A 13,091-nucleotide genomic window follows, 5' to 3' on the forward strand; every position below is an offset into this window, starting at 1 on the left:
CATTCATTAATATTAGGTGTTATCAGCCCTTGTAGAAAAGAAACTTCGCATAAATCTTAATAATTAAAACCACTCAAGTCCAAGGCCATTGCCATTCTTTAAAATACTTTAATTCACAGAAATAGATTGGAATCTACTATACAATCAGGAAATGTGCAGGTTGTAAATGCCATATTTTTGCTTTTATTTCCATCTCTACTTTAATTTTTTTTATACTTTTTTTTTGTTGGAAAAACATAGGAGAGACCTGGAGGGATCTGAACTGAAGTAGGGAGAGGAGCATGAACTAAAATATATTTATATATTTATATATACACAAGTCAAAATTCTACCAATCACTTCACTAAAGGATTTTTTATATTTTTTTGCCTACAATAATGATAATGCTCTCGGGTTGAGAAACCTTTTTTTTTTCCCCCCTTTCCATTCAATACAGAAGAATAAAGTAAGATCAGTGTATTGGAAACAGGTAGAAATTTGTTATACAGAGGAGATCCCCACAGACTTAAAAGGCTTATAATTCTATATACAGACAGCAAAACCCAGGACATTGCATGGAGAGCTTCCCGGAGACATACAGAGATAGGCCACCCAACAACTTGTACATCTTGTGTACAGTGTACAGATATATAGGAAACTCTCACGGACATCTGCACTAACAAAAGTTACACTGATCTTGTAGGACACGCGCACGCACACACACATACTCACAGATACAGCATTAAATACTATTATAAATAACAAAAAAAATAATAGAATATCGGCTCACGCGGGTATCCCCCTTGTAGATTAAAGAGGTCCAGGTCACCAGTGCAATGTAAGAGATGGCGGATCCACAGACTGATATCTTATGCAGGGACAGCCTGCAATGTGAATAGATGAAGGTCTCCAATTTTTGAAGTAAGACAATATCAGAATGACTGGTTTTGCCCATTTGCTAGTGACATTATGCATATTTTTGGCATCTACTCTACAACATTGCACACTGTGATATTCTATTTTGAACACTTTCGTAAAGTTATTTTTTCCCCGCCGGCCTTTTTGTTCATTTTAAGGGGAACCAGAAAAGTGCACTCTGATTACGGCATCTGAGAAATGCCCCATTTAGATTATGACATTCCAAATGGAGTCCTCAACTACCAAACTGGATGCCACAAAGAGCGAGTCCCACAGTTTCTTTCTGAATTATCTTAGGAGTGAAGTGCAAGTGTAAGTGTAAGCTGCAGTGAAGTGTCTAAAGTTGTTCCCAAGGAGAGAAATATCCAGCACCAAATCCGTATTCTTGGAGAAAAAATATTTTTTTTAAATCTTCACAAAATCGATAACACAAAAACAGGAACCCCAAAGACAGGTCAATGCATTTCGGATTACTGAATCCTTATTCATTAGCTGGATTCAGTAATTCAAAACGCATAATACACATTTTGGAAACCTTATTCATGATTCAGTAATCTGAAAGACTTTGATACATTTTTACGTATTTTACTAAGAATCTGGATTTAGTGCTGGACATTTCTCTCCTTGTGAAGTTTTGGAAGATTGATTTCCCAAGAACCCAAGCACAGATTGGAGACAGGTAGTGAGCTGATCATTGTATAATTTGTTGATCCAGTCAGATCGCCATGGAATGAATTATTTAAGTCATCCCTTAGAGGTCTTACAACTTCTTCTGGATCAAAAAAAGTAAGAAAAGAGCTCATCTACCTTGATTGGACTGGATGTTGTGACTCCTCATGCCCCATTTGCAATTTATGGAGCAGACTTTTGTCCCAGTCTCAATTTTCTGACATACAGCCTACAGCCTTAGCTGCCTTTCTACATCTTCTTCTTAGAGGCTATGATATTGTCTTGTAAATGTTTTAGTCTCCATACAGAAAAGTCGAAGCAAGTAGGACAAGGAGTCTCTGCATCCTCCCCATTCATGGAAACGGATGGCAGGGAAATATGTTGAACCATCACGGGAAACTTTAATGATGTCCATGGCTTCAGGAAATTACTAGGGAGGCAAAACCGCACTCATTTTTCCACCCTTCATATTTTATAGTGTTTTATACAGATCTCCTAATATACAGGGAGTTATTTTTTATGCACAAAAATCATGCTCCACACAAGTAAAAGGCAAACCTGTCTACTGCAGACTCAAAAAGTTCTTAAGTTTCATAACCTCATGCTACCTTTCAAGAATTGATATTTAGAAAAGTTAATGAAGCCTTCTGCTCCTCTTATACTTGTTATATAACGATGAAACCAATGCTTTTTAAGCAAATCATGTGCAATGTAAACCGTAAGCTTACAGAAGAGGTCTAGTTTGCATAGCAAGCTTTGGTAAACCATTCCCGTCACGACATACATCATACATATCACTCATTAGATCATGCACACGGCTTGCCACTTACCATAAAGGCCTATATACTTATATACTCTGCTTCAATATGATATATTATACAGTGATTTCAGAACCTCTCATGTTCTGAGTCTTTCATATGACAAAATCTATTGCACCAGACTTGATTTTATAATATTTGCCTTTCAAGACAAGTCAGTTAAATAAGTCATAAAAGTCAAAAAGGTGGAAGTCTGGCAGCTGGGCCAAGAATGGACCCCCTTGTCCCCCAACTTCAGTAGAGATTTGGTTGTGAACTGTGCATGAAGATCAATGAAAGGCTTCCTATGAATAGTCTTAATGGAAAATGGAATTGGAACTATCCCCCCTTGGGTCTTGAGACTAGCGGATAGGTCTCCACCATTGTGACATGGCACACTGACATGTCATAAAAGCAAATTATTACAAACTCACTTCATTTAAAAGGGTTTTCTGAGATTTTTATACTTTCCTCTCGATAGGTCCATCAGTATATGATCGGTGGCAGTCCGACACCCAGGACTGTTAGCGCTGGGCCTTCTCAAACAGCTGATCGGCGGGGTCCAGGGTGTCAGAACGCTACCGATCATATACGCATGGCCTATCCAGAGGATCGGAATCTCGAAAAAAAAAACTTTAAGCTCATCAGTCTATGAATCTCCACGGTTTACTAGCACTAAGTAATACATTCTGACATACTTTTCTTTATTCTTTCATCAAATATGTCAGAGGAAACAGAGGTACCGAGAGAAAAGCACATATGTAACAAAGTAGAGGACATACATCCATTAACTTCATAGATACCTTGAGTTTTCAGTTTAGGACTGTGTGTGCGGTATAGGACACCTTTCCTTAGGTTCCAAGAACTGCTGTTGCCGGGTTGTGCAGCCGCCGATAACACAAAAATTCTAAAGGTCTCCACTTCAATTTATTCTTACAAAAATCTGATTAGCATTACAAGATACAGGGACAAGGCAAGCCTTTGTGACCCCTTTTTTTAATCCTAAACTTAGTATCAGTCTTGACCAGTTGGTAGATATATGCTGCCTGACAACCCTATTTAAAAGGCTTTAGCTATCGGAATGTGTACCATAGCATCCTGTTGTCTCACATTACTCATGTCAAGCCATGCCATTCCCCATCCGAGCCTACATTATTAATCAGATTTTTCTAAAAATAAATTTGGGTGGTGAACTCTGTTAAGCAGAAACCCTAATGTGCTCTGCTTCCTGAGATAGGAGTACTAACACGGAGTAGTTTAGGCAAGATCGATAGCATTGCAATCCTCAATGTCAAAGGGTCACACAAGCTGTTCCCCTATACAATCATTCCTGAAGGAGTTATGTTCCGTCCCGAATATCTCAGGGTGACAAATTAGAGGCCTGCAGAAATTTTCTTCCAGTACATCCAGAAGTATACTGAACAAGAAACATGGAGCAATAGCATTTCCACAGCTTAAGCACAACGGATTTTCTTTCACCTCCCACCCGACACTCAGTCGTCCATCTCGCACAGTCCTTCCACCACACAGGTCTTTCTGTTGCTTAAGACGGAAGCAGTTTGTACACGACGAAATAAGAAAAAGGCGGTAAGGATATGTATTCAGAGTCAGCCAGAGGCTCCATAGCAGATCCACACTATACTGATGTGCACAGAAGGTCTAAATAAAAAATAAAGAGATGTACATCTATCTATCTATCTATCTATCTATATATATATGCAGGGTTACTCCTCTGTGGGGGAAGGGAGGATAGTGGGCTTCGCTAGCATGTGCGCCTTTACAAGTCTATGAGCTGATCCACCAGTAGAAGTGACCTGGTCATGTTTGGTAGGCTGGAATCAGAGTTCCCACTGCTGTTATTAGAGTGAGGACCTGGAAAGTGGGGGAAAGAGAGCGAATCAGTAGGTGTCTGGAAAAAACAGAGAAAGCTTGAGCAAAAGGTGAGAGCGCAGAAATGAGAGGGGGCAGAGACAGCAGTAATACATACGTTAGCCACCAGGACTTGTTCACATCTAGCATTTTTAAAGCCAATCTCCTTTGTGTTTTTTACAGATTTCAGAGGGGAGAAGGATAAATATTTGCGTCGGCAATTAAAATGCTGAATGTGAACGGACCTTAATACTACAATTAATTTGCCTTTTAAGCAGGTAGAGTTAAGCAGTGCAATATGTTCTGGCATATAGGGGGTTAATACATTCACAGACTTACCAGCTGGTTATACAGAGCTTTACCTTAAAGGGAGTCTGTCAGCAGATTTACCCCTTTTTAACAGTTGCCATACCGCTGTAGCCGCAAAACAGATGATTAACACGGTACCTTTATATGCTTTGGTGGACTTTTAAATATGCCAAAAACGAACTTTGATGAGGGCTCGCAAGTGCCCAGGGTGGAGTCCACCGTGTTGGAGCCCAGGCAGCTCTGCCTCTTCGGCTCTTATCCCCGCCCAGCCTCCTCCTCTGCTCGCCTATCTGTTGTCTCTCTCCCTCAGCGAGATCCCGCGCCGACGCGATGACTTGCTTGGTCGGGGCATGCGCACTGCCATGCCCATTGCTGACACGGCATCGCAGTAGCTTATGCGCATGCCCCGACCAAGCAAGTCATCGCGTCGGCGCGGGATCTCGCTGAGGGAGAGAGACAACAGATAGGCGAGCAGAGGAGGAGGCTGGGCGGGGATAAGAGCCGAAGAGGCAGAGCTGCCTGGGCTCCAACACGGTGGACTCCGCCCTGGGCACTTGCGAGCCCTCATCAAAGTTCATTTTTGGCATATTTAAAAGTCCACCAAAGCATATAAAGGTACTGTGTTAATCATCTGTTTTGCGGCTACAGCGGTATGGCAACTGTTAAAAAGGGGTAAATCTGCTGACAGACTCCCTCTAAATGAATGTATTTTTAGGATTCAAACTAATAGATACATTGAGCTCTTCTTTTTCAAAAATACAAACCGAGCCCATGCTTTGTAAAGGTTTCATCCAGCTTCAAGATTTAGAAGTCGCTGGGTCCCTCTTGTAGCTTTTTTTTTTCTATTGGGCATCACATGAATCCAATAGAAAAATAAATAAATCATGCTCCAAAGGAGGTCTTATCACTTAGGCCTCTTTCACACGGGCGTCATGTTTTTTGCCCAGATAAGAGGCGGGTGCGTTGCGGGAAAATGCCAGATTTTTCCGCGCGAGTGCAAAACATTGTCATGCGTTTTGCACTCGCGTGACAAAAATCGCGTATGTTTGGTACCCAGACCCGAACTTCTTCACAGAAGTTCGGGCTTGGGATTGATGTTCTGAAGATTGTATTATTTTCCCTTATAACATGGTTATAAGGGAAAATAATAGCATTCTGAATACAGAATGCTTAGTATAATAGTGCTGGAAGGGTTAAAAATTATAAAAAAGTTAACTCACCTTCTCCTCTTGTTCGCGTAGATCCCGGTCTGTTCTTTAGCTGTGGGCTAAAGGACCTGTGGTGATGTCAGATCACATGCTCCAATCAAATGGTCCATCACCATGGTGATGGAGCATGTGATCTGACATCACCACAGGTCCTTTAGCCCACAGATAAAGAACAGACCGGGATCTACGCGAACAAGAGGAGAAGGTGAGTTAACTTTTTTATTATTTTTAACCCTTCCAGCACTATTATACTAAGCATTCTGTATTCAGAATGCTATTATTTTCCCTTATAACCATGTTATAAGGGAAAATAATACAGTGAATAGACTGTCACCTAGAACCCATGCGCGAAAATCGCACCGCATCCGCACTTGCTTGCGGATGCATGCGATTTTCACGCAACCCCATTCATTTCTATAGGGCCTGCGTTACGTGAAAAACGCACAAAGAGGAGCATGCTGCGATTTTCATGCAACGCACAAGTGATGCGTGAAAATCACAGCTCGTGTGCACAGTCCCATAGAAATTAATGGGTCAGGATTCAGTGCGGGTGCAGTGCGTTCACCGCACGCATCGCACCCGCACGGAAAACTCGCCCGTGTGAAAGGGGCCTTAGGGCTCTTTCACACATGCGTTCTTCTGTTCCGGCATAGAGTTCCGTCGTCGGGGCTCTATGCCGGAAGAATCCTGATCAGGATTATCCCAATGCATTCTGAATGGAGTAAAATCCGTTCAGGATGCATCAGGATGTCTTCAGTTCCGGACCGGAACGTTTTTTGGCCGGAGAAAATACTGCAGCATGCTGCGCTTTTTGCTCCGGTCAAAAATCCTGAACACTTGCCGCAAGGCCGGATCCGGAATTAATTCCCATTGAAAGGCATTAATCTGGATCCGGCCTTAAGCTAAACATCGTTTCGGCGCATTACCGGATCCGACGTTTAGCTTTTTCTGAATGGTTACCATGGCTGCCGGGACGCTAAAGTCATGGTAAAGTGTAGTGGGGAGCAGTATACTTAACGTCCGTGCGGCTCCCGGGGCGCTTCAGAGTGACATCAGGGTGCCCCACGCGCATGGATGACGTGATCGCATGGATCACGTCATCCATGCGCATGGGGCGCCCCGGGAGCCGCACGGACTGCAAGTATACTGCTCCCCCGCTCCCCACTACTACTATGGCAACCAGGACTTTAATAGCCTCCTGGCTGCCATAGTAACATTGAATGCATTTTGAAAACTGATCCGTCCTCAAATGCTTTCAGTTCACTTGCGTTTTTCTGGCGTGTAATTCCGGCAAATGGAGTACACGACGGATCCGGACAACGCAAGTGTGAAAGAGCCCTACAGCTTTATTTCTAGAGGAGGCCATGTGGTGGCATCATGGGCATACAGGCAGACTTAAAGGGAACCTGTCATCAACTTTATGCTGTCCATACTAACGGCAGAATAAAGTAGAGACAGGCGAGTTGATTTCAGCGGCGCAAAAAGTCATACCTACTGTTTTAGACAGTTTTTTCTGCCAGTGCTTAAAGGCTATGGAGACCTTTGGGGCTTTTTTTTATGATTGCATTTTACTCATTATGGGCTGAACTTTTTTTTTTTTATACAGACTATTTTGAAAAAATTAAGTTCAGCCATCTTTGAGATACAGGGGTTAACAAGTCTGTTTGCAGAGTACCACTTCTCAGTCCTGTCAGCTGACGCCTCAAGGCTTGATCTCCTGACTTCATAAGTATCCATTATAGCTAAACTCTTATTAAACTGATAAGTATATAGCCTAAATGAGTGTTTATGGGATTAGGAGATCAGAGATAAGGCTTCTCATGAGCTGTAAGCTGACGGGACTGAGAAGTGATACTCTGCACACAGACTGTTTTTTTTAACCTCTGTATCTAAAAAAAATGGCTGAACATTTTTAATAAAGACCAACTGAAAAAAATTATTTGTATCACAAAATGAGAAAAATGAAATGAGAAAAAAAAAAATTGCCCCAAAAGGTGTCCATACCTCTAACAAAGGGTGGCACCAGTTATATACAACTTGGTTTGCATGTTGTCATTTTGGCTTTTGTCATAACTTTTTCCTAGAGGCCCACAAATGCAGGGCTTATGCCAATACTGATGTCCGGTCATTAAACCGATCTGGAGAACGGGAAGCCCTGACCAGCGTGGACAGCATTTTATTAGGAGGCACTGGTGAGGGAAACTGGTGGCATCTTGGATCTTAAATCTCACAGATGTTTTCTCATTGAATGAGATGACATCTTAAGGTACTTTCACACCAGCGTTTTTCTTTTCCAGCGGCGAGTTCCGTCCTAGGGGCTCAAATCCGGAAAAGAACTGATCAGTTTTATCCCAATGCATTCTGAATGGAGAGTAATCCGTTCAGGATGCATCAGGATGTCTTCAGTTCAGTCTTTTCAGAAAACCGTAGCATGTTGTATCTTTACCTCCGCCCAAAAATCCTGAACACTTTGACTGAACGCCGGATCCGGTCTTTTTCCCATTGACTTGCATTAACGCTGTATCCGGCGCCGTGTGTTCAGTCAAACCGGATCCGGCTTTTGCATGTTAAACCCGGAAAATGTGGGGAAAAAAAGTTAAAGTCCATAAATGGCGGATCCGTTTTTTCCAATGCATTTTTTCATTGTGATCAAAATCCTGATCAGGATTCAAATGTAATCCGTTTTCACACATTTTTCCGGATACGGCGGGCAGTTCCGGTGTCGGAATTGAATGCTGGATTTAAACAACGCTAGTGTGAAAGTAGCCTTAGAAAGCTGAGCAAAACATATGAAAAAAAATGTACCAATAAGATCAGGTTGATACAATATAAAAAAAAATATTAAAAAAAGGCATTAGGTAACATTCACAAATATTTTGACAATACGTAAACCGTCAATGTTATTGATCAATACACAGAGGAAGGATTTGGGCCTGGGCCAATGCTTGAAGGCTACGAGACAACATCCTAGGGCAGGGATGCTCAACCTGCGGCTCTCCAGATGTTGTAAAACTACAACTTCCACCATGCTCTGCTGTAGGCTGATAGGTGTAGGCTGTCCGGGAATGATGGGAGTTGTAGTTTTGCAACAGCTGGAGGGCCGTAGGTTGAGCATGACTGTCCTAGGGAATCAATCATATGACTTCACTTAATTCTAGTTTATAACATGGCCTTGTAGACACAAAGGTCTCGCCCGTGTCTTATAACTGTGAATGTTACTTGTGGCACTTTTTTTTTATAAATCAACTTGCAATTTAGTTAAAAGGTACAAATCCAACTAAAAGTAGAATAAGTCAATGCTTAGCTTTAACCCCTTAATGCCAGAACAGAATCAGCTCTGCGTATGATTGTTTGCACCAATAAAATCTTCGACCCACTGATCATCTCCCTTTTCTGTCTTACCTTGGGAGTTTTTGGAAACCAGTACCGGAATAGGATCAAACTCATCATCAGCCCTTTTTTCTGTATCATCCGGGATATCAAAGCCCGTTAGAAGGTTAGTATCATCTGCAGCGTGCGGAGGAGAAAGAGAGAAGCGGGAAGCTCAGACAGCGAAAGTGAGAAGCCGGTTAGCAATTTACACAGAGCCAAGCAAGGGGAGATCTAAGGGAACAATAACACAAGGGGATGGCCGGGGGGGCAGGGAGTGTGTGGTGATGGGCACAGTCTCTCTCTAGCAGGTCCCTCTGGCATAAGAAAGTTTCTGCTTATGATATGAAATATCTGATATTTACGTAAATCTGAGCATCCTGCTGATAACCTATACATGCAGAAATCTGGATAACTCATTTTTGCTAATCATTCTGTTTTTGGCATCACTGGTTCAATTGCGATCAGATCAGGGGCAAATTGACCTGTGTATGGAGGAACAGACTACCGTAGTTACCCAATCTGGATACCACCCGACTATAACGGGCTTTTCGGTATAAATGCCAAATTTTGGCCGGACAATTACTAAAGCATGCAGCTGTATATGTCCGGCCAAAAGCCGGAAATTATGCCTAAAAGCCACTGGTTCCCATTATAGTCAACAGGGATCTGGTGGTATCCGGCTATGCTCTGCTGGAACAGACTACTGGATTACCTTTAGTGCAGATGTGAACCTACCCTAGGGGTTATTCCCATCTTGACATTTACGGCATATCCACCTCTGGAATCCACATCTATCTCAAGAACTGGGGTCCCAGACCCTTCTCTTACGACTATGGTGAATGAAGAGGTTCACTTCTATGGGAGTTCCAAAAAAATTGCTAAGCACACTTACTTGGCTATTTTCAGAGCTCCCATAGATGTGAAGGCAGCGAGCTGTGCATATACAGCCTCCTCTCAAAGTAGGTGCTAGTGCCAGAGGTCACGTGGATATGTCATAAATGTCAAGACGGGAATAACCTTTTATAGAATCTGTCATATGATATGGTCATAAGATTTTCATTTCATACACAGGGGAGTTTCTTCTCACCAATATGCTGTTTCTTCCATTAACAAAGTCTCTGTTCACACATGCTGTTCAGGTTTCATGCAACGTTTGGGTTTATCCAGCAGCAAGAATGCAGTCTGCAGAGTTATTCTTGCTATTAAAAATATCAAAACCGCATTAGCCCACATTAAAGTCATTGGGGGTCCATCAGCTAAAACAAGCAGTGGTCATAAACAGAAGCTATGTGTGAACAGAGCCTAATTCTCTACTGTAGATTTCAAATTCTCATTTTTATTCCCTCTCACTAGTACTAGAAAAAGGTTTGTCCCCCTCAGACTACCTATGATCGTCAGGGGCCATTCTGCTAGAAACTCCAGTATTGAGCTGCTACCATCAGGGGAGATGCCAACATGTTCACATTCCCTGCAGCAAAAGTATCATAAAAGATGACTAGGGAGTCAATGGATGACCACGAAATATATGATCATGCCAAATCCCCCAGAGAAATGCTTCTGACTAATTACAAGTCAAACAGCTGATGGGTGGGGGTCCCAAGTGTCGGACCCCAGCGATCAGATACCGATGACCTGTCATAAGGATAGGTCATCAATATAAACAGGCTGCACAAACCCATAAAAGGCTACTTTCACACTTGCGGCAGATGATTCCGGCAGGCAGTTCCGTCGCCGGAACTGCCTGCCGGATCCGTCAATACGGACGCAAACTGATGGCATTTGTCAGACGGATCAGGATCCTGATCCGTATGACAAATGCATTGAAATGCCAGATCCGTCTCTCCGGTGCCATTTTTTTTTTTTTGCAGTCGGACCATGCGCAGACCGCAATGCCGGATCCGTTTTGCCGGAACACTCGAGGTCAGATCCGGCATTAATGCATGTCAATGGGGAAAAAATGCCAGATCCGGCATGCGTTCCGGAATTTTGGACGGAGATAAAACCGCAGCATTACCTCCGTCCTGAAAAGGCAAAAAGACTGAACTGAAGACATCCTGGATTGCTCTCCATTCAGAATGCATTAGGATAAAATTGATCACTTCTTTTCCGGTATCGAGCCCCTAGGACAGAACTCAATGTCGGAAAAGAATAACGCTAGTGTGAAAGTACCCCAACACATGCTTTTTTGGGCTTGTACAAACTCCTTGAATTTAAACTTTTTGGGCAATTTGACTTACTGTAAGCATCGGACCACAAAAAAAAAAAAAAAAGGAAAAAAACACCAGGAAAAGTGATGCAAAATAACACAGCATTTATTCCTAAAACAGTTGGACAGATAACCAATGTGTCTAATAAAAAATACTGAACTGATAAAAATGTATCCGATCAAAGAATGATTTGTGGTCATGAGGTTTTCATAGAATCTTAATTTGCTGAGAATTTACCCTAAATTACTAAAATGATTTTTGATACAGAGACAAGCAAAATTTGTCCCAATCGAGGCTAAATGTCATTGAATTTTATGGCACCAAGCACACATAAAGAGTACAACAGGACTGTTTAGCTCTGTATGTATCAGGATCACCGTTGTATGCAGTTTAGCAGTGTTTCTGTAAGGGGGCTGCTGCTGTGGATACCAATTAAATGGTCTTGTTTCATTATATGCATAAAGTTCAAAAAGTTGGATCCTTCCTGGAGCAGCTTTCTGGTTAATGATTCATATAATTCCTTAGGACAATGTTTATTATGCAGTATACTTTATACATGTACATATTTAATACTCATTCTCTGAGGGTACATGGGAGCTATATGACCTAATCGGGATGCCAGGCCAGGAAGGATCACATTTTTGGACTTTTAAACATATATTGAACTCATGGATTCATCTTGAGGATATTTGTATATCCACCTATTCTTATAGCCAGTAACTAAGGAAATGTTCTACGCAATTTAAAGTAAAAACAAACAAACATCTGTTTAGTAAGAGGTCAGGATTGGGAATGACATGATGTGTATGGACAGTCTATGATGGATCTCCACTAATAAGGTTTTATATGCTTGGTAATCACAAGTCACAGAAAAAGAGCGTTATAGAGAACAGATGGCCGATAAAATGGCCAATAAAATTATATCTGTATAATATCATATGAAACGTTATTCTTATTAATGGAGAGGGGGGGGGGGGGGGATGATAACGATGATATAATTAGATCATAAAATTGTGCACACCAATATATAATCAGAACATAGTAATTTTTATCACTGTATTCAGTGGCCTCCAAAATCGTTGAAGGCTGTGAAATGGGTCAGTAAGTGTTCCATTTCCCTGCAGCATCAACACTCTCCAACACTTTGTAAGAGGTGCAGATACTAAACATTAGACCCCCCACTATTAACTCTATATGAAAATGGCTAGTCTTAACTGGACAACAGGATATGTCACTCAAGCGATATACGTAACCGTACAGTCTCACATTAGAGGAGATGCAGCATGAGAACGCTATGGGCGGTGTTTCTACAGAATCAGGTCCAATGTGACATGGACTTGATGATGCTAAAATCGCTTGTTGGTGAAAAACATTAGAAAGCTGTTGGTCAAACCACGTCTTGGTTGATATCAATTTCCCATAAATTGCAGCTTGGTTGAACATGCAGGTTATTTGAATAGAATAGGGAGATAAGTGGCAGTAGATGTTTCTAGCATCCTCTTATCTCTCTGGGAAACAATCTGGAAAATTCAGCCCGTGCCAATCTACGTTTCCCTTGATGCCAACCATCAGATACGATTCTGGCAAGCCCCACAGACATTTGATTATAAGTAGATTCCACTCTCAAAACTCTATGGACAGCTTTGTATAAGCCTGTCGGCCTCTAAATGGCTTTTAAGGATAAAACCAATATTACTTTGCCTTAACACTCATAAATAACACAAACATACATGAACATAATACATACAAGCATGCAGTGATAT

At 41.8% G+C, this 13,091-nt stretch overlaps 1 protein-coding gene across 13 annotated transcripts in view; it reads right to left on the reverse strand.

The window, feature by feature from the left end:
- The window catches only part of AAK1 (AP2 associated kinase 1), a 121,465-nt gene that overhangs the window by 8,635 nt on the left and 99,739 nt on the right, over window positions 1-13,091 (reverse strand). For 4 of the 13 annotated variants that reach the window (XM_044279282.1, XM_044279283.1, XM_044279284.1 and 1 more), the window contains 2 exons: window positions 9,152-9,256; window positions 1,679-4,235 (listed from right to left, as the gene is read on the reverse strand). The exons of the other annotated variants lie outside the window; for them this stretch is intronic. In XM_044279282.1, coding sequence (XP_044135217.1) covers window positions 4,141-4,235; window positions 9,152-9,256 — 200 coding nt within the window. In that variant the 3' untranslated portion in view covers window positions 1,679-4,140. Of the gene's footprint in view, window positions 1-1,678; window positions 4,236-9,151; window positions 9,257-13,091 lie in introns of those variants that run through there. 13 annotated transcript variants of the gene reach the window in all.

The sequence above is a fragment of the Bufo gargarizans genome, chromosome 2, assembly GCF_014858855.1.
Source record: "Bufo gargarizans isolate SCDJY-AF-19 chromosome 2, ASM1485885v1, whole genome shotgun sequence".
Taxonomy (NCBI): Eukaryota; Metazoa; Chordata; class Amphibia; order Anura; family Bufonidae; genus Bufo; species Bufo gargarizans.